At 53.6% G+C, this 22,864-nt stretch overlaps 4 protein-coding genes and 1 long non-coding RNA gene across 61 annotated transcripts in view; 2 read left to right on the forward strand and 3 right to left on the reverse strand.

Annotated features, from left to right (window-relative positions):
- Positions 1–117: 117 nt before the first annotated feature.
- Positions 118–1,389, reverse strand: RPL36 (ribosomal protein L36). Its single transcript, XM_086410004.1, has 4 exons — positions 1,355–1,389; positions 1,083–1,177; positions 324–458; positions 118–250 (listed from the first exon to the last, which is right to left on the reverse strand). The coding sequence occupies exons 2-4, from the start codon at positions 1,173–1,175 to the stop codon at positions 161–163; spliced, it is 318 nt and encodes a 105-aa protein (XP_086266130.1). The 5' UTR covers positions 1,176–1,177; positions 1,355–1,389; the 3' UTR covers positions 118–160.
- Positions 1,390–2,793: 1,404 nt separating this feature from the next.
- Positions 2,794–7,665, reverse strand: HSD11B1L (hydroxysteroid 11-beta dehydrogenase 1 like). Of its 50 annotated transcripts, none has more exons than XR_015166799.1 (8): positions 7,548–7,665; positions 5,783–5,869; positions 5,569–5,699; positions 4,833–4,944; positions 4,341–4,432; positions 3,944–4,050; positions 3,668–3,833; positions 2,794–3,402 (listed from the first exon to the last, which is right to left on the reverse strand). XR_015166799.1 is itself a non-coding variant. In XM_086409986.1 (8 exons), the coding sequence occupies exons 4-8, from the start codon at positions 4,885–4,887 to the stop codon at positions 3,370–3,372; spliced, it is 477 nt and encodes a 158-aa protein (XP_086266112.1). In that variant the 5' UTR covers positions 4,888–4,944; positions 5,569–5,695; positions 5,783–5,869; positions 7,548–7,665; the 3' UTR covers positions 2,794–3,369. The 50 variants fall into 50 exon arrangements, 47 of the variants coding, with proteins under 47 accessions (XP_086266112.1, XP_086266102.1, XP_086266098.1 ...); XR_015166798.1 differs by having other exon boundaries at positions 2,794–3,565; positions 5,783–5,901; XM_086409986.1 differs by having other exon boundaries at positions 2,794–3,439; positions 3,944–4,037; positions 5,569–5,695.
- Positions 7,666–8,247: 582 nt separating this feature from the next.
- Positions 8,248–9,857, forward strand: MICOS13 (mitochondrial contact site and cristae organizing system subunit 13). Its single transcript, XM_086410003.1, has 4 exons — positions 8,248–8,330; positions 8,982–9,159; positions 9,323–9,374; positions 9,634–9,857. Exons 1-4 carry the CDS (start codon positions 8,302–8,304, stop codon positions 9,729–9,731), a joined length of 357 nt encoding a protein of 118 aa, XP_086266129.1. The 5' UTR covers positions 8,248–8,301; the 3' UTR covers positions 9,732–9,857.
- A 2,884-nt stretch (positions 9,858–12,741) lies between these two features.
- SAFB (scaffold attachment factor B) overlaps positions 12,742–22,864 on the reverse strand; it is a 60,978-nt gene continuing 50,855 nt past the window's right edge. For 4 of the 7 annotated variants that reach the window (XR_015166786.1, XM_086409881.1, XM_086409879.1 and 1 more), the window contains 13 exons: positions 22,545–22,639; positions 20,749–20,898; positions 20,587–20,669; positions 20,143–20,282; positions 19,898–19,986; positions 18,199–18,305; positions 16,905–17,192; positions 16,017–16,154; positions 15,526–15,568; positions 14,012–14,130; positions 13,623–13,729; positions 13,209–13,260; positions 12,742–13,028 (listed from right to left, as the gene is read on the reverse strand). Coding sequence is in view for 5 of the 7 variants with exons in the window: in XM_086409881.1 (XP_086266007.1) it covers positions 12,926–13,028; positions 13,209–13,260; positions 13,623–13,729; positions 14,012–14,130; positions 15,526–15,568; positions 16,017–16,154; positions 16,905–17,192; positions 18,199–18,305; positions 19,898–19,986; positions 20,143–20,282; positions 20,587–20,669; positions 20,749–20,898; positions 22,545–22,639 (1,514 nt within the window). In the remaining 2 variants the exon portion in view is untranslated. The remainder of the gene's footprint in view (positions 13,029–13,208; positions 13,261–13,622; positions 13,730–14,011; positions 14,131–15,525; positions 15,569–16,016; positions 16,155–16,904; positions 17,193–18,198; positions 18,306–19,897; positions 19,987–20,142; positions 20,283–20,586; positions 20,670–20,748; positions 20,899–22,544; positions 22,640–22,864) is intronic. The other 3 variants (XR_015166787.1, XM_086409880.1, XM_086409884.1) reach the window with 1 other exon arrangement.
- On the forward strand, positions 17,537–19,684 carry LOC147368758 (uncharacterized). Of its 2 annotated transcripts, none has more exons than XR_015166807.1 (2): positions 17,537–17,672; positions 17,932–18,663. It is a non-coding gene; the product is annotated as an uncharacterized LOC147368758 (long non-coding RNA). The 2 variants fall into 2 exon arrangements; XR_015166806.1 differs by having other exon boundaries at positions 17,542–17,672; positions 17,929–19,684.

Raw genomic sequence — 22,864 nt, forward strand, 5'->3', positions numbered from 1 at the left:
GTGGCCTCTTTTGTTGCCCACCACCACCTCACCTGGATGTTCCAGGGGGTGGGCCCTCCCCCCAATTCTCAACGTGAACTACCCTTCAATTTCCAATGGCAGCAGAGAAACGCCGAGTTTTGGGCAAGATTTATTGTGATTGTGAACAGAAGGGAAGGGCTCAGTCCTTCTTGGCTGCCGCTTTCCTCATGGCGGCCAAGACGTTGCTCAGCTCCTCTCTCTTCCTCTTCGCGCGGATATGTGTCCCCACCTGCCGGGCAAGGAGGGCCGTGAGCCTGCGCCCCGAGTCCCAGACCGGGCCGCCGCACGGGAATCCCACCTACCCTTTTCTTGATGAACTTGAGGGCCCGCTTGTCCTTGGAGACCTTGAGCAGCTCCATGGCTCGTCGCTCGTAAGGGGCGAAGCCACACACCTCCCGGATCATGTCCCGCACGAATTTGGTGTGTTTGGTGAGACGCTGCGTGAAACAGGGGCGTCAGGGCTAGGGCTTCAGGGACCTGCCGACGACGGAAGGCCAGATCCCCCCCAACTCCTCCCACCTTCCCAGTCTCATTGGCATCAAGGCGGCGCGTCACGCCCGGCCCTTTGCACGGCCTGTCCTGGCACCCTGAACACTCGCCCTGCACACAGGCTGGGCACGGTGGAGTTGGGCCCGCTTAACCAAGAAACACACACACACACTCTCCCCTCGAGGCCACGATTCCTCAACATGAAAACCAAGGAATCCACTTTCCCTCCACGTTTCAACCCGGATCCAGGCACCTTCCTACTCGGCAAACTCCTGCTCATGTGTCAAAACCCGCCCCCAAGTCGCTCCCGCCCCAGCTTCCGAATCCACGGCGCGAGGAAGGGTCCTGCTACGTGGCCTCGGTGGGCATCCGCAGCAAAGGGGAACACACAGGAGGGTAACCAGCATTTCCACTCTCTCCTCCGGCCAGCCGCACATTCTTTTTTCCCCTGCTTAAAACACCAGGGTTCCCCCGGTCCTCGATACCCCGACGGAGCTCCGGGAGCTTCTGCCCAGGCCCTGCCCTCCGTCCGGGAGACTTCCTACCCACTAACCGCGCGCCCTGGTACTCACCCCGCGGCGGCGGCTGTGCCTCGGCTTGCCCACGTTCTTGGTCACCTTGTGACCCTTGTTGAGGCCCACGGCCATGGGGTAGCGCAGAGCCATGGCTGCGGACAGAAGAGGGGAGAAGGGATGTGGGTGAGCTCCGGCTGGGTCCCCACCGCCTGGAACACCGCGCTTCGGCTCCCACGGGCTCGCTCGCTACACTCAGCCATCCCTTGAGTTGCCTGGGACCCCCAGGGTTCGGATGGCAACGGATGCTACTCGCGAGAGAGTTCACTAACCTGTTGTTCCACAATGGCTGCCGCGGCGGAAGGACTTCAGACGAGCGGAACTCTGGGATATCTACCAGCTCGCGGGTGGAGCGGGCCAGAGAGGCAAGAATGGCTCGGCCGCCCCCTGGCGGCTTGGAGGAGTCCCTGCGGGCTCTCTGAGCATGCGCGAACAGACACCCAGAGCAAGCTAATTTACCCAGCGAGCCTTAATCTTTAGTCGGACTGGGGGTGGGCGTGACTATGGCGACGGTGCTTCCCTCTGCAGGTGGGTTGAGAGTTGGAATCCTACCTCTTCAGCCACCCGGCTGGCCCAGCGCCAGGGACTCCACCTCCCACTACCAGAATTTCTCCATTTATAGAAGGATGACAAAAATACTACCTATTCCGAACTGAGTAAGATATAATGACACCTGGCACAAAATAAATCTTCCACTAACGGAGGAATTGGTTTTACGATACATGAAGCCAAGTTCTGGACTAGCGCTAAGGAAAGTGTTGTGATATAGTCCCCGGAGGCACTTGATATGTGCGTGTGTGCTAGGTCGCTTCAGTCGTGTTCGATTCTGTGGGACCCTAAGGACTGTAGCCCGCCAGGCTCCTCTGTCCATGGAATTCTCTAGGCAAGAATACTGGAGTGGGTTGCCATTTCCTCCTCCAGGGGATCTTCCCAGGGATCGAACCCTCGTCTCAGGTCTCCTCCATTGGCAGGTGGGTTCTTTGCCACTGGCGCCACCTGGTGTAATTTTAGGGGCAGAGATAGGAGGCATGGTGGGAACAAAACCTTTTTTCCCCCTCGTTTTTATCTTTCAATCCTGTTTATCACCAAGAGTCAATATCAGTTTGGGGCTGATCTGTTTGGGGGTTACCCCTTCAAACATCCGCTGATCTTGGCGCCTTGGAGAACCAACAGTAGCTTGCATTTTATAACACTGTTTTCATGCTACAGTTTTAATCTTTACAGTTACTTTTTCTTTATGCAAGCAGTGCTGGTATACCATTCTAAGGAAAGTCTCCATTTTAAATGTATTAATGTAAATATCAGTGGTGTGCAGATGCACACATGGCCTTAAAGAGGGATAGTCTGTTGTAGGAATCTCAGCTTCTGCCACCAACTTCCCCTGTTTCCTCATCCATAAAATGATAATAATGATAGCACTGACCTCTGGTTGCGAAAATGCCATGAGGTCACGAATGTCAAGTGCATAGCGCTTGATGCAGGTGATCATTACTGGGGCATAAATCACGTGCTTAGTGCTGCAAATAACGCCTTTGGCCCACAAGGGGTTCCCTTCCCTTCCATCCCTGACTTCCTGGATGAGGTCCACCTGTCTTGAAGCCTCCATTTCTCCATCTGTGAAATGAAGTTGAGCATTCTGACATAAATATATCATAGACATCCCTCTCCACCTCATGCCACAAACAAACTGGAGGAATCTGAACAGCGGATGTGCAAGGGAAGAAGGATTTTTATTATCAAATGGGAGGTTGGACCTAGCCTAGAACATGTTCCTTTACTTCTCCCTCTCCTCAGACCCCAAGAGCAACTCGAAAGCTTCAGGGGCTCCCTTGCCTGGGGAAAGGGTTGGAGGATGCTCTGAGGCTGACTGAGTGGAAAGAACCAAGTGGGAGGCAGTGGATTCAGGTCACAGATAGAGCGCGCTCCAAGGGTGGCTCAGTGGTGGTATGCGCTGTTTGATGGGGCCGGGGCTCTGAGACAAGTCACATCACCTCTCTGAGCCTCAGTTTGTCCATCTGCAAAATGGAAGCAACTCTTGTATCATCAGTAACAGCTAAGAGGACTGAGGTAATTGACTTCCGACTTCGTGACAAGATGCCTGGTACACTCCGAGTTCTGCTTGTTTTCAAGTGCTGGTAGTTTTTCTCGGGTTTACTTTTTTGTGTCTTGATGACTTTCTCTTGGCCCTTGACCACCTGCTCAGAAGTGTCTTCAGTGTGTGTCCCAGCTCCAGAAGGGTTGGCTGGAAGGTCTTCTGGGAAGATGAAGGGGCTTCAAGCCCAGAGGCTCAGGCAGCAGCGGGCGTCGTTATATTGAGCTCCTGGCGGACGAACCAGGCCCTTGAGTGTGGCATCCAACTGCGGAGCAGGCAGAGCAGGTGGAAGCGCCACGGGTAGAAGACCCCAGAGGCACGCGTGGCGCCTCCGCGGATTACGGCCAGGGCTGCCTTGGGCCCTGGAGCGGCCCTGACCCTCGTGATGCCCCTGGGGACGGGAGGGTATGATGGGGACTGCGGCTGGGGCTGAGCAGCCCGGCCACAGCCCTTCCCAAGCCAGCCTGGCCCCGCCTTGCGTCCTGGACCTCACCTGACTCCTTCGGCGGCTGAGGCACGATCTCGGAGACCCAGAACGCACATGGTAATGGCCACGTTCACTTCCTGCACGTCCAGCTCCCGCCGGAGAGAACTGAAGAAGCTGTCCAGCGCGAACTTGGCTGCCGAGTAGGGGCTGGAGAAGGAAGTGGGCACCCGGCCTGGGGGCGTGGGAGGGCAGTGGCTGAGCGGCTGAAGCCTTCCTGCCCGCTCCAGGCTCTCCTGCATCAGCCCTTGTGGCTTCCCCACGCCCCGCCCCACGTACACGCACCGAGCAATGAGGACACCACCACCAGGGAGCCCTTGCTGTCAGTCAGGCTTGGCAGCGCCGAAGAAGTCAATTGCACGTAACTTAGGAAGTTCATCTGGAGGTGGCGACTGCGAGTCACCGGGCGGAGGAGGAATCCAAGCCCAGACGGGGAAGGGGTGAAGGCCTTGGTAGGTAGGGGCGGGGCTTGAGGACTGGGACTGCGCTCCGATGAGAGTGTGGGAGCATTGGCCGGGGAACGGAGCCAAGGCCAAGAGGGCGGAGCCTAGAACCAGGAGAGGCGGGGTCTGGAGCCCCGAGGGGCAGGGCCTGATGGGAACGGGGAGACGGTGGAGTCTGGAGGGAGGGCGGGGCCAGGGCCACGAGGGGGCGCAGCAGGGACCGCGGAGGGGCGGAGTACCTGCATGAGCCAACGTGTCGACTGGGAGCTGCGGACCCTCGTGCCTGCTGGGGCGGCGCCGAGGTGGTTCAGCACCAGGTAGTCCAGCCCCCCTGGCCCGGAGAGGCCCGTCAGCCTGGAGCTAGTCCTTGAGGCTCCGTACCCCCCGGCCCTATGGGACATCGCCCCGAGCCCTGACCCCTGAACTAGCGAAACTCCGGCTAGAGCATGGACTCTGTGAGTTCTAACCCAGGTAGTGCCACAACTAAGATCAAAGAGAACCCGTTCTACTCCTTAACCGGGCCTCAACCCTCATTCAATGGGCCGGGTCCAGAGTTCCACCCGCTGGATGGGTTCCACCCACTGGATGCCATGAGGCTCCACCCCTAGCCACGCCCCCTGAGCCATACATCTCCACCCTCAGGCGGCTGTTACTACCACACCCCCGCCCCAATTTGGGTCTTGACCCTAAAGCCTAGACCAAGGTCCCAGACTCCAGGCCCCGCCCCTCACCCAGCTTGTCCAGCGCAAACTGCACCACGCGCTCGGGCACCTCAGGGGAGGCCATGTCCGCAGCGATGTAGAAGACCTTGGGAGCGCCCAGCTTCCGGCAGTTCCCTACCACCTAGGGGGGCCAGAGCTGCCCGTGGGCCCCTCCACCCCAGCTGGTCCCCCTCCACCTGTCGGCTCCATGAGGGCCCCAGCCTGAAGCCTCCCCTCCCCTTCAGTGAGCCTCGGGTTCCATTTAACATCATCCCCAAAGCTTTAACACTGGGATAGCAATCTGGCAGCTCATGGGCCAGAATGGGGGACATTTTTGCTTGTTCAACCATCAAAATTTAAAACTCAGGAGATTTAAAATAAATCTTGAGATTGCTGGCCTCTTGAAGTTTTGGAAGGTTTGTCCCCAGGAGATGTATACTTCCTTGAAGCAATACTGGGCTGTTGCTAAGAAATGTCTACCCACCTCACTTTTGTCCTTGAGAACCTGAGCTGTCAGCACAGCCTTTGTTCACTATCATTACCCTCCTTCAGTGAGAAAAACTCGCTTTACAACTATCTCACTGCTTCAGTCCCACACCAGAACTCAGGAGAAGGTACTCTTGTCTGAGTTGCAAATAAGGAAACTAAGGCTCAGAGAGATTAGGTGACTTGCCCAAGGTCACACAGGAAGCCCGGATGATTGCAGGGGTTCAAACTCAATCCCTGTTCCCCACTCCCCACCCCTACTTGAGATGGAGTGTCTCACCTGCTGCAGCAGAGCTTCGGTGTGGGCAGTGAGCACGAGGTGGGAGCCCAGGCGCGCGTAGTGATACGCCAGCTCTTCCCCTATGCCGGCACTGACTCCGGTCAGTAGCACACGGGCTCCGTGGAGGCTGGCTGGCGGTGAGCAGGGATGGTCAGCTTGGGGGATGGACAGGATAGCCAGACCATCCCTCCCTCCCCCACACCCGGGCACTTACCTGGGTCAAAGTTGTCATCCCAGTAATAGGCAAAGAACAGGGCTCCCAGCCCCATAAGGAGCAGCACCTTCATGGCCCTCCCTGGGTCTGCAGTGGGAGAGAGGGCAGCCCACACAGGCCTGGCCCAGAGTTAAACCCCAGTCACACCCATTTCCCCAATGGTGTCTTTGTTCGAATAGCAAGTGATGATGCCCCCAGCCCTGGCCCCTTTTTTTCTGTCCCCATAGCCACAACCTGGTCCAGGTCATCATCCAGCTCACCTGAGCCACTGCAGCAATCTTCTTACCTGCTGAAAACCCTGCCTGTTTCACTTAGGACAAAAGGTGGGTGACCAAAAAGACCCTGCTTGGATCAGCCCCTCTCATTCACTCTGCTTGGCCATACTAGCCTCGTCACTGATCACATGAACCAGCCAGTCACCATCCTGCCTCAGGGCCTCTGCACCGGCTGTTCCCTCTGCGAGGATGCTCTTCCCAAGTACAACCCAGTGGCTCTCTGTTTCAAGTCTCGCGGCAACCACCACCTCCTCAGAGGGTGCTTGCCTGGCCTCCTTCTCTACAGCACCTCTCTTCCTGATCCTCCTCTGTTCCTTACCTGTACAACATTCATCTCCTTCTCAGCACTTGTCATCCCCTGAAATGATGATTTATTACCTGTTCAGCTCCCTCTTTCCCCTTAGACTCACTTCCATGAGGGCAGAAAGGAAAAGGAAACCTGTTTCTGTTTTGCTCACTTTTTTTTTTTTTTAATGTTTTGGCCACGTGTCATGCCGCATGTGGGATTTTAGCTCCCCGACCAGGGATAGAATCCAAGCCCCCTGCAGTGGAAGCGCAGAGTCTTAAACCCTAGACCACTAGGGAAGTCCCTGTTTTGCTCACTTTTGATCTTCAGTGCCCCAAACCGCCAGACTTGTAGCAGGTGCTCAATAGATAGACTGATCCAGAGTGATAGGAGGAATGTTGGGAGGTGAGAAGTGGGGGAGCCCAGAAAGACAGCTCTATCTGGAGACACCCAGAAGGAAGTGGACACTCAGGACTGGCTTGGAGATGGAGGTGTCCATGTCATCAGGGTTAAGATGTGACTTCATCTGTGGGAGTCGATTTACTTGTATCTCAGGTAGAAGGCATAAGAGAGAAAAGCCAGCTAATTAAAGTGCAGGTGGTCATGGGTTTCCCCTGAAAAGGGCACAGGGCCATTCCATCTTGGGGTTTCTATCCTCTGAACTGCATGGGGCAAAGATTACAGGGCATAGGGATCTCTGTCCAAAAAAATTTGGCATGTCTCTTGCTGCTTCAAACCCTTCCAGGGTTCACCACTTCCCCGAATGGAGACCCAGCAGGTCTGGCCCCTGCCTCCCTGTCCATGCTCATCTCCCCCACGTCCCATCCATAAATCTATCAATTCTCAGAGAAGTGAACTCCTCGCCTTAACCCAGTTATGCCAGCATCCCCTCAGCAAAGAACGCTCTCCCACCTCTCCCCACTTCCAGGGAAAGCCTTGAAGCCCCTCAGCTCAACCCTCTCCTTAACCAGGCCCTGATCACAGCAGCCCCGCAGGGGTTATCTGGCAAGCTGGGTGGGCGAGGGGGCGGGGGTGAATGGATGAATGGGTGGATGAAATAGCTAGGATGTGATGGGGGAGAAAAGGGAGAACCCAGATCCTCGCAGAACCCACTGGCTTCCTGACATCGCTGGGCCTCAGTTTCTCCTCTAGACAAAGGGGGCGTGCGACCCACTTGCACGTTCCCAACCGCGCATTCACTCACTCAGGTTTGTTTCTCCCAACGTCCAGAGGAGCCGGGGGCCGGGCTTAGGAGCCACGGGCGCGCCCCTCCACCCTCACTTTACGTCCGTGTCCCCGGGGCTCGGACCGCGCCCCTCTGCGTAGGGTCTGAGTCACGTGACTCCGAACCGCCCTGCTCGGGGGGAGGGGCTAGACTGTGTGTTGCTGGGGGGAACTCAGCTCCAGGCGTTGCCAGGCAACAGCCTCCGGCCTAGCTCTTTCCCTGACCCCACCCCTTAAGGAAGCCCCAACCCCGACCGGATCACGTGACCAAAGCCCCGCCTATCAGACAATTCCGCCCTCGTGTTGCCGTGACAACCGGGCGGCAGACACTCTCTTCCTAGGTCTGAGCCCTTAGTCCCTCGCGCGGGTGGATCTTCTGGGTTGTGGCTCTCTCTCAGGCCTCACTCAACCTGACTTCTATTTCCCTCACGTCACCAGGGCCGTGCTGCGCCCGACTGCATTTCCCAGGAGGCTTGGCAGCTAGACGCGCCTCACGGGAAGTGCCGACTACTTTTCCCAGACAGCCTTGCGGTGGCCGGCCCTTGAGGACTAATCTTCGCGGAGACGTTTTTTGCAGTCGGACCGCAGCCCATCTTTGGTTTCTCGGAGCCGAGACTCCGACTCCCAGAAACCTTTGCGGCTGACAAGAGACTACGCGTCCCAGAGGCCCCTGCGGTGCCGCAACCGGAAGCGGCGGGCGAACCGAGTGTCCTTGCGCGCGGAGCCGAGCGATCATGGTACCCCGAGTTTGGTCGCTGATGAGGTTCGTGGGGTCACCGGGCGGGCCTCAAGCCCCCGAAGATGTTCCCTTCTGCGGGCACCCGACATCTGGTTTGCTCCCGATCGCCTCTTTGCTGCCCGTTGTGTCAGGTTTCCCATGTCTGTTCAGACAGGGTGGAGCTTCTCCACTTCCTGCTTCCTAGCGAGTCCTTGCCTTCGCACTCTGTATGCTAGAGCCCTCGGAGTTTCAGTTGCAGGCTCTATAATATGGGAGTGCCGCACGCATTTGTTGAGAGGTTAAATGGACACTTAGAAACCTCCCGCGGGTTCCTCTCGGAGCATTCCACGGGAACTGGAAGGTAGAAGGTGGTCAGACGTCTTAAGCCTTAACTTTTCCCTGGCCTCTGCAGGATCTCAAGTGACCCCGTCCCTCTCCATGCTTCAGTGTACCAGTTAAATGGCGCTGAATATTCCTGCACGCTCTAAATTAAGTGCTGTGTGTCAGTCCCGCCTCTGGGCTCCCAAGATGCCCCGCGCTTCCCCCATTAGCTGTCTGGCTTCAGGTGTGTCCCTCTTTGGACTGTGGGCACCCTTCCCCTAGTAGTCTAATCCCACCCTCACCTTTGCGGGCCTAGACCTGGGAGGTGGCCAGCAGTGTTTGTTGAGCTACTGTGGTTCCTTTCTCTGCCTGCAGGTTCCTCATCAAGGGCAGTGTGGCTGGGGGTGCTGTCTACCTCGTGTACGACCAAGAGCTGCTGGGGTCCAGTGACAAGAGTCAGGCGGTCCTTCAGAAAGCCGAGGAGGTGGTCCCCAATGCCGTGTACCAGTTCAGCCAGTATGTGTGTGAGCAGACAGGCCTGAAGTTACCACAGGTACCCTGAGCTGGTATTGAGGCTGTGCCTGGGAGGGATGTAATCTCGGGTCCTTCAGCCCTGCTTGACATCCTCGGCACTGGATGCTGCTCTCCTGGCCTGTGAGGGAGGCTGGGCCTGCCAGGTCTTCTTTCACCAGCCCCTTCTCCCCTTCTCTCCCCAGCTCCCAGCCCCTCCAAAGTTTAACTTTCACATCCGCGACTCTTGGAATTCAGGTAGGCCCTGGTCCATCTGCAGGCAGGGGAGGGGCCCCAGATACCTCCCATATCCCTTCCTGGCCATTCCTTTTCATCACTAGCTTTCCTGCTCTTTGTACAACCCCCCTCCCCAAGAGCTAAAAGAGACAAGGGGGTGGAGATTCCAGGGAGTGGGGAGCAAGTGTGACCTCCATCTGTTTCCCTGTGTGGAACTGACAGCTGGTAGTGGTACCTCTAAAAGTCTCTGCTCAAAGTGCCTGGCCCTTCCTCCCCACAGGCATCATCACCATGATGTCAGCCCTGTCCGTGGCCCCCTCCAAGGCCTGGGAGTACTCCAAGCAGGGCTGGGAATACCTGAAGGAGCAAACCAAGTAGCCTGTCAGAGAAGCTGTCTGCCCCAGGTGGGAACAGGGGCAGGGGCGCCACGAACACCAGACTGGGACCCAACTGGGCAGCTCCTGGCCTTGCTGGCCCAATAAAGGACTTGGAAGTGTTTCTCAATCCATGTGCTGGACCCCTGGGAAATGGGCTTCTGGCTCCTGGGGGCCTGACCTTGATCGAAGGCCAAGGTCCACTCCTTTGTACCTGGACCCTGCCCACCAGTGGACCCTCGACCTGGTATGGGGAGTGGGAACAGACAAAAGCCCTTGGGCTCAGGGTTCAGAACATGCTGAGGGCCCATCTGGGTCTGGGGTCTCCTTGGTTTCTGGAGGGCTGAGCACAGGGTGGGGCAGTCTGGGGGCAAGGGCTGATCCACACGGCCGGCAGTCCCCACAGCTACTGGTTCTCCTCCCTGCTTAGCTCCCTGATCTGCATGTCTAGTCAAGTCCCTGCCCTTCACCCTGTGTCCACTCCCATTCCCCCCTTTCCCCACAATCTGAGGATTGCCGGGGAGCACATTCTGCGCCCCTGGGAAGCCGCCTCTGACATCCCATGCCTACTCTGGGTCAGCTGCCTGGTGACCCACATGTCTCCCCATCCAGCCGGAGTTCTGGGGAGGGTGAACCCTTGAGATGCTCCCTGTGAGGTCCCCAGCACCCAGCCACAGAAGGCATCCCACCATGATGGCAGCAGGAGAAGACCGCTGCCCCTGACAGGGTAGGAGGTGGATGTGGGTGGGAGCCAGCTGCCGGCCTGTGAAGCTACCCTGGGAGCAGGGAGCAGGCCTGGGTAACGACTGGTGCCCTGAGCTGGCACAGGATTGTCTGTCCCCAAGAGTTCTTGGGTTCATGTCACTCTAGGGGATGGAGCTCACTCAGGACTGTAAGCCAGGATGGCAGAGCAGTGTTATAGATGCGGGAGGCAGAGCTCAGAGGCCAGGGTGTCTCCTAGGCTTACCTGAGCGTAGGAAACTGCACATGTCTGTCCATGCACTCAGCCAGTAATGGGTGGGGAGGACTTGTGTACTTGGGAAAGGGATGACCTGTGCCACCTGGTCATTATCTGACAGCCTGGAGACTGGTGCTGCTCTTAACCTCTCTGTGCCGTCGTTGTCAGACCCAGATCCCTGTCCTTCGACTTGTATTTGTTGCCAGTGACCAGCTCCCTGCTGGCCCCAACTGTGGGGCCACTCCCTCCATCTGCTCCCCATAGACCATGTCTGATGACATTATGGACCTTGCTCACACACCTGTGGCTCCCCCACCCCTTAAGACTCCTCAGAGGGGCCCCACCTCCCCTCTGTCCTTCTGGGACACACCGGAAGCCCTGTTCCCAGAACACAGCTGCCTTTCCCCTGTTGTGCGGCCCCTCACTAGGCCATCTCCCCTGGCTTAGACGCCTTCTCCAGGAAGCCTCCCCTGCCCCCTTCCTCCAGTGCTTCTCAGTGCCCTGTCACAGTGTCCATCACCTCGGGGCACATTTCCTCAACTCGGTATCACCGACATCCAGGAAGGATGAATCTGTGTTGGGGTCACCCTAGGCATGGTGTCCAGCAGTGTCCCTGCCTCCAACCCCCAAAATACCAGTGGCGCCTTACCCACCAATGTCTTCTGGTGTTGCCAGCTGTCTTCAGGGGACACAACTGCCCTATGTGGCTGGAAGTCCAGCCAAGTATATAATGCTTCCTTTGGCAGACTGTGGGGCGTGGGGTCTGTTTTCTGTCTTTACCAACTTCTAGAGGCCATTGCCCCTTACCCACCCTCACAGCCAGCAGGGTTGTCTTCCTCTGTCATGTCTCCAGCTTGTCCCTCTGCCTCCATTTCCCTTGTAAGGACACTTCCAATAAGAGGACCCACCTGGGTGACTCCAGGTGCTCTCTTGTGTGAAGCTTAACTGAGTCCTGTCTGCCAGGTCCCTCTTGCCCAGTCAATATGGAAGAATTATGACAGGGATGTGCCTGGCCTGGTGGAGGTGTATTCAGCCAACAGGTGAAAAGGCCTGTCCCGTGTCTGTCTTCCCTTGACTGTGGGCCTGGGGGGATGGGCCTAGTCAGCTTTGGTTGTTGGTACATCTCAGCCTCCAGAGAGGGCCAGGCCAGACCCTACCTGAGTGTGAGAGATAGAGCCAAGAAGCAGGGCTCTGACCACTATTCCCCTAGGAAAGTGGAGTGGGGTGGCCCCAGCCCCATCCACACAGACCCAGGGCCCCTGGAGACAAGGCACATAGTTGACCTAGGGAGGTGGCACTGCCCCATTACACACTGCATTCTGCAGTAAACCTGGCCACCCCTGGAGTCCAGGCAGCCCCTGATCCCTGAACATACCTGTACCTTGCGTGGTGAGACCCCTCCCCACTCCTCCATCCTGACAACTCCCCTTCCACTTGGGCCCTGCCCACCCCGCCCAGGCCTACTTTTATCACTTGGTGTCCAAGAACCCTTCTGCTCCTGTCACAGAACATGTGGTCATTTGTCGTTCACAGTAGGACACAATCTCACTAAAGGAGTCAGATTTCAGAGACAAAAAGTAGGTGGTGGGAGCCAGGGTGCTGGGGAGTAAGTGCTTGATGGGGACAGAGTTTAGTTTGGGAAGAGGAAGTTCTAGAGATAGACAGTGGGAACAGATGTACGACACAGAGAATATACACAATGCCACTGAATTACACCCTTAAATAGTTAAAATAGTAAATTTCATGTGTATTTTTACCACACAAAACCCACATGGGGCAAGCATCTCATATATGGAGGCAGAATGTGGGCGATGGGATAAACACTAGGCCCCCAAGGAGAGACAGATGGCTGAGATGCATAGCCCAGACAGTCCTCTGAACTCTGGGCCTGGGCTCATGTTGGGTGTGCTGCTGGCAAAGTGCTTCTGGAAAATTCAACAGTCCCTGAAAGCTGCCCCCTTCCAGCCTCTTTCCCTGAAAGAAGAGCTGTGGCTTAACATCGATGAGTGCAATTTCATTTTACTTGAGGTAAAAAAAAAACACACAATGCTTTAAATAAAGGGTACTGGAACAGAAACACATTTATTACAAAAAACCAAAAAAAAAACAAACAATTTCACATTGTATTGAGCTACAATATGGCAGGAGATTAAAAAAAAATTATTGTACACAGTTTAAGGGAACTCTTAACAGAACATATTCTTGTTGCCACGTGACGTGTAACACAGGAGCCCAAGCACTTAATAGCGGCGAGTGAAGTGGGCGTCGGTGGGTCTGCTCCCAAAGCCACCTCGCGGGATCACGTGGCCCCGAGAGGCCCCCCCAGGGGCAAAGCTGCCGCGCCTGGAACAAAGGCAGATTGTGTTTGTTTCCCTTCAGTGGGCTCTGCCCTGTGCCCAGTCTCTTTGGGGCTTTCTTCCCTCCAGGGTGGCACGAACAAGGGTCAAAGGTATACCCTGTGAGCAGCAGTGACACCCGCCAGAGCCTACAGGCAAAAACGAGACCAATGATGACAATCCTTACCCGGACATGCCTCCCCGGTTCATCATGTGACCAGACATACTCCTCTCACCACCTACAAAACAAGAAACACTCTTCACACAGTGCCCTGGGGCACAGGACACAGAGATCAGAGGACACAGGGCTCAGACTCAGGGCTCCAGTCCCTGTCTTAAGACCCAGGTTCCTGGTGCATACGTGAGCACATGGGTCACACATACCCACGGTCCTCGCTAAGTCGAGGCAGAGAGAGAGGCGCTATGGCACCCACAGCACCCCTCCCACCCACTCAGGAGCCCCCAGGCCCGCCCACCCACCCACCCAGTGCAGAAAGAGGTGGGAAAAACAGAGTGCTGCTCCCACCCTCAGGAGCAGGGGTGCCTCTAGCTGCCTGGTGCTTCTGCACAGACGCTGCAACTGCCGAGAACCGGCCCTCACCTTGCCACCTCCTGTGGTCCCTGTCCATCAGGCCTCCGTCAGCAGCGCCCTGCCACGCACGGTCCTCCTCTATTCTGCGGCCGTGGTCCCCCCACTCTCGTCTGCCCCTTGGAGAAAGACACCTCTGATTTGGATTGCCCCCACCTTGGCCTTCCAGGTCAGCAACAACACTAAGTTTGGCATTTTGTGATCCCAGCCCTCTGAGCAATGGAGGGCTGCAGGGAATGGAACTGGCACTTGGTCCAAGGCTCTCCAGAGACTGGAAACAGCCTGGGCTGCAGAGCCTATACTCAGTTTATCTCCAAGACCAGGAGTCCTCAGCTGGATACATCAATTAGGCCAGCTGAATGTGAGGCCCTGGTGGGGACCATGGGACATGGGTCACAAACCTGGGTGGAGGAGGGAGCCCCCGGCCTTCACTCATCCTCTTGTCGGAGCCGTAGCCGCCCCAGCCATCACGGGAGTCGCGACCATGCCGCTCTGGTCCTCCGTGGCGTTCAGGGTAATGCTGGATGTGAATGGGCCAAGATGAAAGATTTTAGTACAACCCTGGATCCCACGGCCTCTGGGCAACAAGTTAATAATAACAAGGACGGTAACTCAGACAGAAGCCCCTGTAGGTCTGAGACAGTGCGAACAAGCACTGTATACACCTTCTGGGGTCTAGAGGCCTTCAGCTGGCATGACACAGCTGCACCCTGGAAATCCGCTCACATCCTGGGCAGAAGTGCTCGTGGAGCCCAAGACTGAATTAGATGCTCCCTAACCAGCAGGCAGAGATTCAGGCACCCATGGACCAAAGGGTGGAGGGGTCAAGTGTCTGACCCACAGCAGGAAATGATCACGATGTGCCAGGTGCCTGCATGCAGAACATAATCATGGAGTCACCAGGGATAAACAGCCTTTTGATTTCAGGAGGGCACTAATCAGATGACAGAAGCCATCCATGTTCAAGAGCAGCATGGCAGGACTGGATAGACACACGCAAGTCATCTTATTTAACACCCCCTGCTCCCTTACACAGCTGGAGAAACAGGTTCAGGAGGAGTGGGAGCACCAGGACGTGACCCTGCTCTGGATCCCAGAGAGGGACATGTAACTACCATGATGCTGCTCAACGTGTCCATCACAGGAAACCCAGGACACCAGGGGCACATTCAGCTGTGTGTGAGACGTACCTCTGGGAGGAGAGAAACAGGAATCGGGAGAGGGTCATGAACTGCTCCTGAGGCGGCAGGAAAGGCCTCAGGAGCTTGGCCACTCCCAGCCACGTTCTCAGGCTCGGAGGGAGGTGGACAGTATAGCAAGATGCTGTGGTCAGACAGCACCAACCCCCAGGGTGGCGACTCTGTCTGCCTAGTAACGCCTTGACCATACCTTCCCTCATCTTTTACATTCTCCAAGGAACCCACTAAAAAGTCAAGGCTCTTTGAAGAAAGTTTCTCAAGCTAAATATAAGAGGAAAAAAAAAAAAAGGAAAAAACTGCACTTGTTTTCTAATGTGTTAACGCTGCTAAAGAAAAAATGCGTGGGCAACCACTGACACTCCAGGTGCACCTGGAGCCCACATGAGGCGTCACATCTGGCTAGCACCATGGGTCACACCAATGTTCCAACAGACCCTGGCAGGCTCACGCAAAGCTCTCCAGCACTTTAGTACCCATGTAGTCACAAAGATGTATAGAACCTCAGGGTCAAGGCTATACGAGGCTTCAGAATACCTGCCTGAATTCTGGGCCAGCACAAAGTACAAGCTATTCCTTCACACTGTTGTTCCACAGGCTGCAGGTGCCACACTCCCTTACTCCTCATCACTCTAACTTGGGTGGAGGAGGAAGCAGGCATGTCAAAAAAGAATCAACTGTACAGGGAAAATAGGCTAAAATCACAGCTTCTGCCTTACCTGTCCTTCTCTTTCTCCCATGATTGACCTTGAACCTTCTCTCCTGAAAAAGGCAATTCAAATGAAATCATGAGGCGGAATATAGGTTGGACAGATCCCCAAATGGAAAACATTTCCCAAGTTGAACTCAGGTAATTCACACACACACACACACACACACTGCTGGTTCAACTGGGCTTGAGACCTAGAAGTGCCACTTGAGATCTTCATTATGAATGGACCAAAAAAACAAAAACAGGACAGGGAATGTCCCTGTGATCCAGTGGTTAAGACTTGGGCTTTCAATCAAGAGGATGGGGGTTCCATCTTTGGTTGAGGAGCTAAGATCCCACATGCCATGGAGCAATAAAACCAAAACATAAAACAGATACACCATTTTAACAAATTCAAGACTTTAAAAATGGTCCACACACAGAACAGAATGAACCAGAGCAAAAAACAAACAAAACAACAAAACCCCATGAATTAAGTGGCCAGGGTGAGTGGCTGACCTGTCAACAGAGTGGTCAGGGTAGCGGCCCCGGTCCCTGTGGTCAAAGTCGTGGAAGCGGTCCTGACGATTGAAGTCAGAGTGGTAGCGCTCATCCAGGGCTGCCCGCTTAGCTTCCGGCCAGTAAACATCATCTCGCCTGGGGTAGGGGGGCGGGAAGCAAGAAAGGTGATTTCTCCTCCTTAATGGATGACCTCTGTGGAAGCTGGTAAACTAAACCCTCAACAGTCCAACTGCCCCATCACTTCAAAGAATGAGAACTAACTTTATCCATAGAGTCTATTCTCTGCTACTAGAGGGGACAGTGCCTGGAGGGGTGATGTGGAATGTGACTGAAAAGCTCCATTCTCTTATCCAACATACCTGAATCCCCCAAAGAGAAAGCTCAGGTCTCCTTACAGGAGGGGATCAGTGAAGTGGATGTCAGATCCCTTCTGGGAACTGCTCATGGTCACAAGGGTTGGCAAGTCTATTAGGACAGTTAGTGCACTAATTGTCCTGCCCCGTGCAGATTTGACTCAGGAGACACCCAGTGCAGAGGACTATTAGGAGCACTTGCAGTGTAGCGGTTCAAAACCATTTATATCACTGCAATGATTTCAAAGCCTGGAAAGTGTGTGTGTGTGTCTATCTGTGCTGGTACTCAAACCTAATGATTTAATAAGAACCACTTTCACCCACTGTTTCTCAAACAATCTCAAACCACCTCAGGTTTCCATATAAAGTACAGAATATCAAGGTAAACTATAGCAAATACTCATATGCTTTTTTTTCCCTTGTGCTTCTTTTTAAACAAAAATCACTCATTAACAGGGTTCTGGGGAACATGGCAGAGTTCTAAACGCCACGGGCCACCTTAGGGGTGGCAGTGTGCTGTGGCATGGCTTACCGCCCATAGTCATAGGGCCTGCGGACGGCGGGCCGCCGCTCCTGCTCATAACGCAGCTCCTGCTGGCGCCGCAGCTCCTCACGCTCGTGGTGGATGCGCTCCTGCTCACGACGGCGCTCATGCTCCACACGCCGGCGCTCCCGCTCCAGCCGCTCCCGCTCCATGCGCTCCCTCTCTAGGCGGTGTCTGTGGAAGGCCAGCCTCTCGCGGGCAATGAGCAGCTTCTTACGTTCCTGCCGCTCCAGCTCTGCCTGCATGGACTGCTCACGCTCGCTATGCTCACGCAACCTGCAAGCAAAGAGTAGAGGCTGCAGGGATCCCTGAGCTGCAGCAGTGCCCCCTGGTGGGATTGGGGGTGCCCTTGAACTGCAGATAAACTTAGTAACAAGCAAGTGCCAGAGGATGGTGGAGTCAGAAGGTTGTACAGGACCCACCCTCCCTCCCGGCACTAGGCTGAGACACTGACAGCCCAACTTTTGCAGAGATACTGATGATGCCCACCATCTACTTCCCTCCAATCTCCTGTCCATTCTCTGCTTTGTTTACTGACAGGGAATAGTACCAGCAGAAATGCCTTATCTAGTCTTGTTTTCTGTTTGTGTCAAGGACAAATATTTCTGTGATTTCCTTGCTTCAGGGACCATGTCTTGGACCCTGCGCATCCCCATCCAAAATAGAATAACACCAGGCTTTTGGGAAGGAGCCCATGAAGTGGAAAGGCCGGGATCACCTCTTTCAGTGCATTCATCTGCATGGTCCTGATCCTTGGTAAGACTCAATGATGTTTTATGACCCTGCTGAGCCACTTCTGTCAACCTGGCTATCAGGCTAATTTTTGTTTATTTATTTCAAATCACCTTTATTCCTATCTGTCACATATCTTTGGTCTTTCAGTGCTCAGAAGGGAAATTTTAATTTAGTCAACTCCTTTATAAATTTTTAGTCATTTCAAAAGGTCAAACTCAAATAGATTTACTTTTGCATCACACAGATGAATTTAACTTTTATGTTTCTGTGCAACCAGCAGTTTATGTTGACGTGGGTGTCAGTAATGTGAGCCAGAGACCCAAATGATGCTCCGAAGGCACAGACCAGTGACCTGAAGCCACTGAGGAGAGAGCCTGTCCTTCTCTCAATACTGGAAAATGTCATGATAAATATTTTTATCATGTTAAAGTAAACATGCATGAGGGTCGGTTTCATTCATCTATTTGCCAGTTACTTCACCAAAACTGTACTTCTGGCTGATATGTGTGTCGCCCAAATCAGTCAACATCCCTGGATCCCAACTCACCTGCGAGACTCCGAGTCTCTCGACTTCCTCGACTCTTTGACTTCATCAAAGGACACAACAGACCGCTTCTCTCTGCTGGCCGATTTGCGATCCTGGCTCTTAGATACCTGGTTCACCAAGAAGCATTGACAAGTTAAAGCAGGAAGAATCAACTGTGTCCAGGTCTAAGCATCCAAGATCAGAAATGAAGCTGAACAGCAAATGAAATAATCAAGTAACACTGTATTCTCTCTGGAGAAATCTGATCTTGGCTCACCAAAATCCAGTCACAGACTCACTACCAAGCTAAACTGGAATCCATTGCCTAATTTCAGTAGTCAACATTGAAAAGAGTTTTTTCTCAGAAACTTCATTTAAGATAAAAAAAAAACAAACACAAACTTTTTTTCATTTTGTCAAGTGCATCCAAAACACATTCTTTAATATTAAACACCCAGTGGTGCCTAATCAAGGCCACTTCTGCCATGTCTGAGGATTCCTTATTTGTGCCGAGGGCATTAATTTTTGATATCTATTCATCTTAGGCCTTGAATTCACACTTCGATTTTTCCATTTGACATCTTTTGTTAGAAAGAAGGGAGAAATGATCTGATAGTGAAATATTTGAACACAGTGCAGATATGAAATGCCATACACAGAACTCGCAGCTTGTAATTGGTCCACAACATTCATGAGCTTAAATTAAATGGCTGGTCATCTGGCCAGCACAGGTTAACATGGCAGGCCTGAGGCTAGTGGTGGGAACTTTGGAATTCAGAGTACCCTCGCCAACAGTTAACTGGCAAAGATGGCTCACTGTGCCCTGACCATGCAAACGATGGTTTATGCTGAACAACTGCTTTCCTTCTGGGAGTCAGGAGAAGGTACGTATGTGACCAGCCTCAATAAAAAGCCTGGGAACTGAGGCTGTAACAGGGCTCCCTGGGCAGAAGCGTGACCCTTGTGCTGCTGCACTGTCCCTGCTTGGGGAGCCATCTTGGGAAGGAGACCACAGGGAGCCAGCAGAGTGCCCTCCAGACTCTGGGGCTTTCCCCACCTGCCTGGCTGTGTGACCTCCCTGCATCACTGCAGCCAACCTTAGGCGTAACTACAACTATGTGCTGAGCCCAGTGGACCCTGAGTGGCTCTGGAAATGTGGGTAGTCTGGGGGACCTGGGCCCACATCCATCCTAGTTGTAAGGCTGTCAAGAGTTGAATTATGAACATCCAGAGCTGCCCGTGACCCTAAAACAGCAGGCAGAGTGAAATGGTAAGAACCTGAGATGGGGACTCTGTGGATTCTGTGGCTCTATGCAGTGTCTGCACGGAGACAATGCATGGAATGAGTAAGATGGAGATTGGGCGCAGAGGCAGCCAGAGGGCCGGCTCTGGCAAGTGTGGGTTACGAATGCACGATGGAGAGCTGCTGAAACCTGAGACCGGCAATGAACGTGGACTGCTGTGCCCAGATGCAGGCAAATAAAGCCAATCACATCCATAAAATGAATTTCAAAATAGTTTTTTTTTTTTTTTAAAGGGCAGTAATTCTTACCAAAACTATAAAGGAAAGCCTTTAAACCTTCTCAATTTTAAAGTTCAAAAAAACCCTCCATTTTCAGAAGACTGACAAGCTTTTCTCAAATTACACTCAAGAATCCCCTAAAACACACAGAGAACTGTCAAAGGAAATAAATAACCCAGGCAGGAAAAGAATACTCACTCGCTCTTTGGATCCCAAGGTTTTGACACTGATAACAGGCACACCTTTAGATTTATCCATCACCACTGTCCGCTCAGTTCCTCGGCTTCCTATAGGAAGAAAGGAGTCAGGTAAGAAGGGACACCTCGTATTGAGAGAAAAGTACTCAACTTCAAGGAAAACAAATGTAGTTTGTGTTGCCCATTAACCACACCAGCCAGGAACAGAAGCCAGGGTGCAGTCTCTCACACCCACTGGTCAGCTACCTGACTTTGTGGCTCGAGAGCGCTCTGAAGAGCCAGGTTTCTGATCATCCTGGTCTTCACTCTTCTCTCCACTCCCGTCTTCACCCTTTTTAGCATCATCTTTTCTGTCAGCTTTCTCTTCCCTCTTGAGGTTGGCAGATCTGTAAATGGCATGCAGATACAGATATGTGTGAGATGAAACACTGAGGGAACCACCCAGCCAAGACTCCTGCAATGAGCACCGAGTGAGGATGGGGCTGCCTCGGAGGCAACCACAGGACGGAGAACATGCAGCCTAGGAGAGGAACTCGAGACACCTCTGAGGACTGGCGGGAAAATCCTCCAACAAGTGCACAGAAGGCAAGGGGGTAAAAGCCTCACAGCCTTTCCCACCCATGGAAAAGTGAGAACAAGACATCAAGAGAAAGGTCATCTTGGCCATAATCCCCTCGAGAAGACTCATACCTGTCAGTATTGCTGGATTTTTCTTTTTTCCCCTCCCCTTCTCTTCTCTCAGAGCTTTTCTTCCCAGCAGGTTCATTTTTCGCCTAAAAAAAAGAGAATCAGGTAGAAGTATTACCTTATTTCCTAACGTGGCTAGATCCCAGGAGGAAAATGGTCCCTTACTTTTTCCACTGAGATCATCTTCCCATGGAGCTCTGTTTTGTGCAGGTGGTTGATGCATTTTGTGGCCTCTTCTGCCGTGGACATGGTAACAAAGCCGTAACAGCGTGCTCCAGGACTCCGGGCATTGGTCACAACTTTGGCGCCCACCACCTTGAAGGAAAACACATATGTACATCTCAGACACGAAGCCCCCACATAGACCCCTACATTGTGGTTCATGCCACTTCCAAGAGATGCCAAGAACAGGTGGACAACAAGTGGCAGGTAAAGGATGTGGAGGGCAATCCACATCCAATCTGGCTGCTCCTACTCCATCATGGCTGTTTCTCTAGGGGACCAGGATGACAGTGAGGTGGAGACAGGAGAGTGAAGCTGAAGGCAGCGTCCTGCCAGAATTCCATTAATACTATGCAAACCTTGAAGGGAAATGTTTCTAAATATGCAGCCAGCCAGTAAGAAGACATACCTATAGAAGGAGAGGGACATAGGACGGGTTTACAAAGAGCACTCTGGAACGCAGAGCCCACCCTATTACTCACAAAACAAAATTCACGGGTATGTTTCAGGTGCTACAGATACATCCTCACGTGCTAGATGGTAGTTAATTGACCCAACAGCAGCAGCAAACTAAGGCTGGGTACGCCCATTTACGAGAGAAGGCCCATGGCTCAGGAGAAGTCCCAGTGTGTCAGGAGCCATCACTGGTATTCATCTTTATTGTGCCACATGAAATCTGAGCCCCGAAGTACGGATTCCCAGGAGTCTGGCCCCTATTCAATCCAGATTAAGCCTGCAGTGTACCCAAGACACTGTAGGCTCCAGATGGACACTTCCCTGCAGAGCAGACATCTGCTCTGAGGGCCACTGGAGAATCAAGAGAAGGGTCCCACTCCGTAATGCAGATGTCCAGGAAGTTTTGAGTTACTGTGAGGAACATGTCAAGCTTTGTTTTCCTTGTTAGTTCCTGAACATCAACAGCCAAGATCAAAGATGTTGGTTTTCTCCGTTATCATTTCTGAATCCTAACTGTAAATGAGGGCCTGTGCTAAATCTTACTTGTCAAAGCAGACTGAAGACAAGGAGGTGTGGGCATGGCAGCTTATCTGGAGGTGAGTCCAGGAAGCACTGGAAGGGGCTGGGGGAGAAAGGAAGAAGAGGCAGCACTCAATGTGTATGTGTGGGGGCCCCACCTGGGCATCATGTCCACCTTTTCTGGGCGGAGGAGGGAGAGAGGGAGACAGGCAGGTGTGGCAGAGGTGGCTACAGTTACTCTGCCTAGCGGGGAAAACACGGAGCAGAGGCGGGGCTGCCACAGCTCTGAGAGCCCCAAGTGTAGAGACAAGACTCACATGGGACTGGCAACATGCCCCAGGCACACCACTCTGTGCTGCACAGCTGAGGCCTACAGCTGCTCACAGGGGTCTAGTTGAAAGATCTTTTGTTCACAACACATATCTACCGCTTCTCTAAACACTATGACTCACAACAATGGGCTGCCCTGTCCTCCCCACCTAACAGCAATCCCCCAATAGGTTTAAGGCCAGATATGGACTCATTAAGTTATCAAATGATACGGTGGACTGGAGCCAAGGAAGCACAAGATATACAAAGTGGATGTGGGCTCTGGGAACTCCCGCTGGCCTCACATCTCTTTCAGTGAGGGTGGACCGGCCACAGGCCTGCAAACCTGTGAGTTCAAAGAACCACACGGTGTCAAAGTCCTCATTGCAGGAGACAATGATCTACACGTAGAGGCCATGTCACATGAGCTCACAAGCAGCTTTGTCGGCTCTTACCTTCCCATACTTGCTGAAAAGATTCTTCAAATCTGTAGCTCTGGTGGTAGAAGAAAGTCCACTAACCCAGAAATTCCTTCCACAACTGCTACGACCTATTTTAAAAGAAAGTTCGGTCAAAAACAAGATACAGACAAAATCCTGAGTCTTATGTATCTTAGAATCATTCCCAACCAGACACTCTCCCTGCTTGCTCTAGAGGCCAGCAGTACAGAGAAGGCTGGGGCTGGAGGCCAGCCTGCTGTCCTGACATGAGTTCTAGGGCTGCACACAGGGTGGATAGAACCAGTGGCAATGTCCCTTAATGACTGGTCAGGGCC

The sequence above is a fragment of the Bos grunniens genome, chromosome 7, assembly GCF_055505025.1.
Source record: "Bos grunniens cultivar Pamir isolate PY7600 chromosome 7, Bosgru_T2T1.0, whole genome shotgun sequence".
In the NCBI taxonomy this organism is placed as follows: Eukaryota; Metazoa; Chordata; class Mammalia; order Artiodactyla; family Bovidae; genus Bos; species Bos grunniens.

Excerpts from the sequence above, each read along its gene's own strand:
- HSD11B1L (XM_086409947.1), bottom strand. The coding sequence starts at position 5,855 with ATGAAGGTGCTGCTCCTTATGGGGCTGGGAGCCCTGTTCTTTGCCTAT. Across the intron at positions 4,945-5,568 it reads CCGAAGCTCTGCTGCAGCAG|GTGGTAGGGAACTGCCGGAA; the intron begins GTGAGACACTCC and ends TGGCCCCCCTAG. Across the intron at positions 3,566-3,667 it reads TCAGCCGCCGAAGGAGTCAG|GGGCATCACGAGGGTCAGGG; the intron begins GTGAGGTCCAGG and ends TCCCGTCCCCAG.
- RPL36 (XM_086410004.1), bottom strand. The coding sequence starts at position 1,175 with ATGGCTCTGCGCTACCCCATGGCCGTGGGCCTCAACAAGGGTCACAAG. Across the intron at positions 459-1,082 it reads GGCACAGCCGCCGCCGCGGG|CGTCTCACCAAACACACCAA; the intron begins GTGAGTACCAGG and ends TGTTTCACGCAG. Across the intron at positions 251-323 it reads TCAAGTTCATCAAGAAAAGG|GTGGGGACACATATCCGCGC; the intron begins GTAGGTGGGATT and ends CTTGCCCGGCAG.
- MICOS13 (XM_086410003.1), top strand. The coding sequence starts at position 8,302 with ATGGTACCCCGAGTTTGGTCGCTGATGAG. Across the intron at positions 9,160-9,322 it reads CAGGCCTGAAGTTACCACAG|CTCCCAGCCCCTCCAAAGTT; the intron begins GTACCCTGAGCT and ends TTCTCTCCCCAG. Across the intron at positions 9,375-9,633 it reads CCGCGACTCTTGGAATTCAG|GCATCATCACCATGATGTCA; the intron begins GTAGGCCCTGGT and ends TCCTCCCCACAG.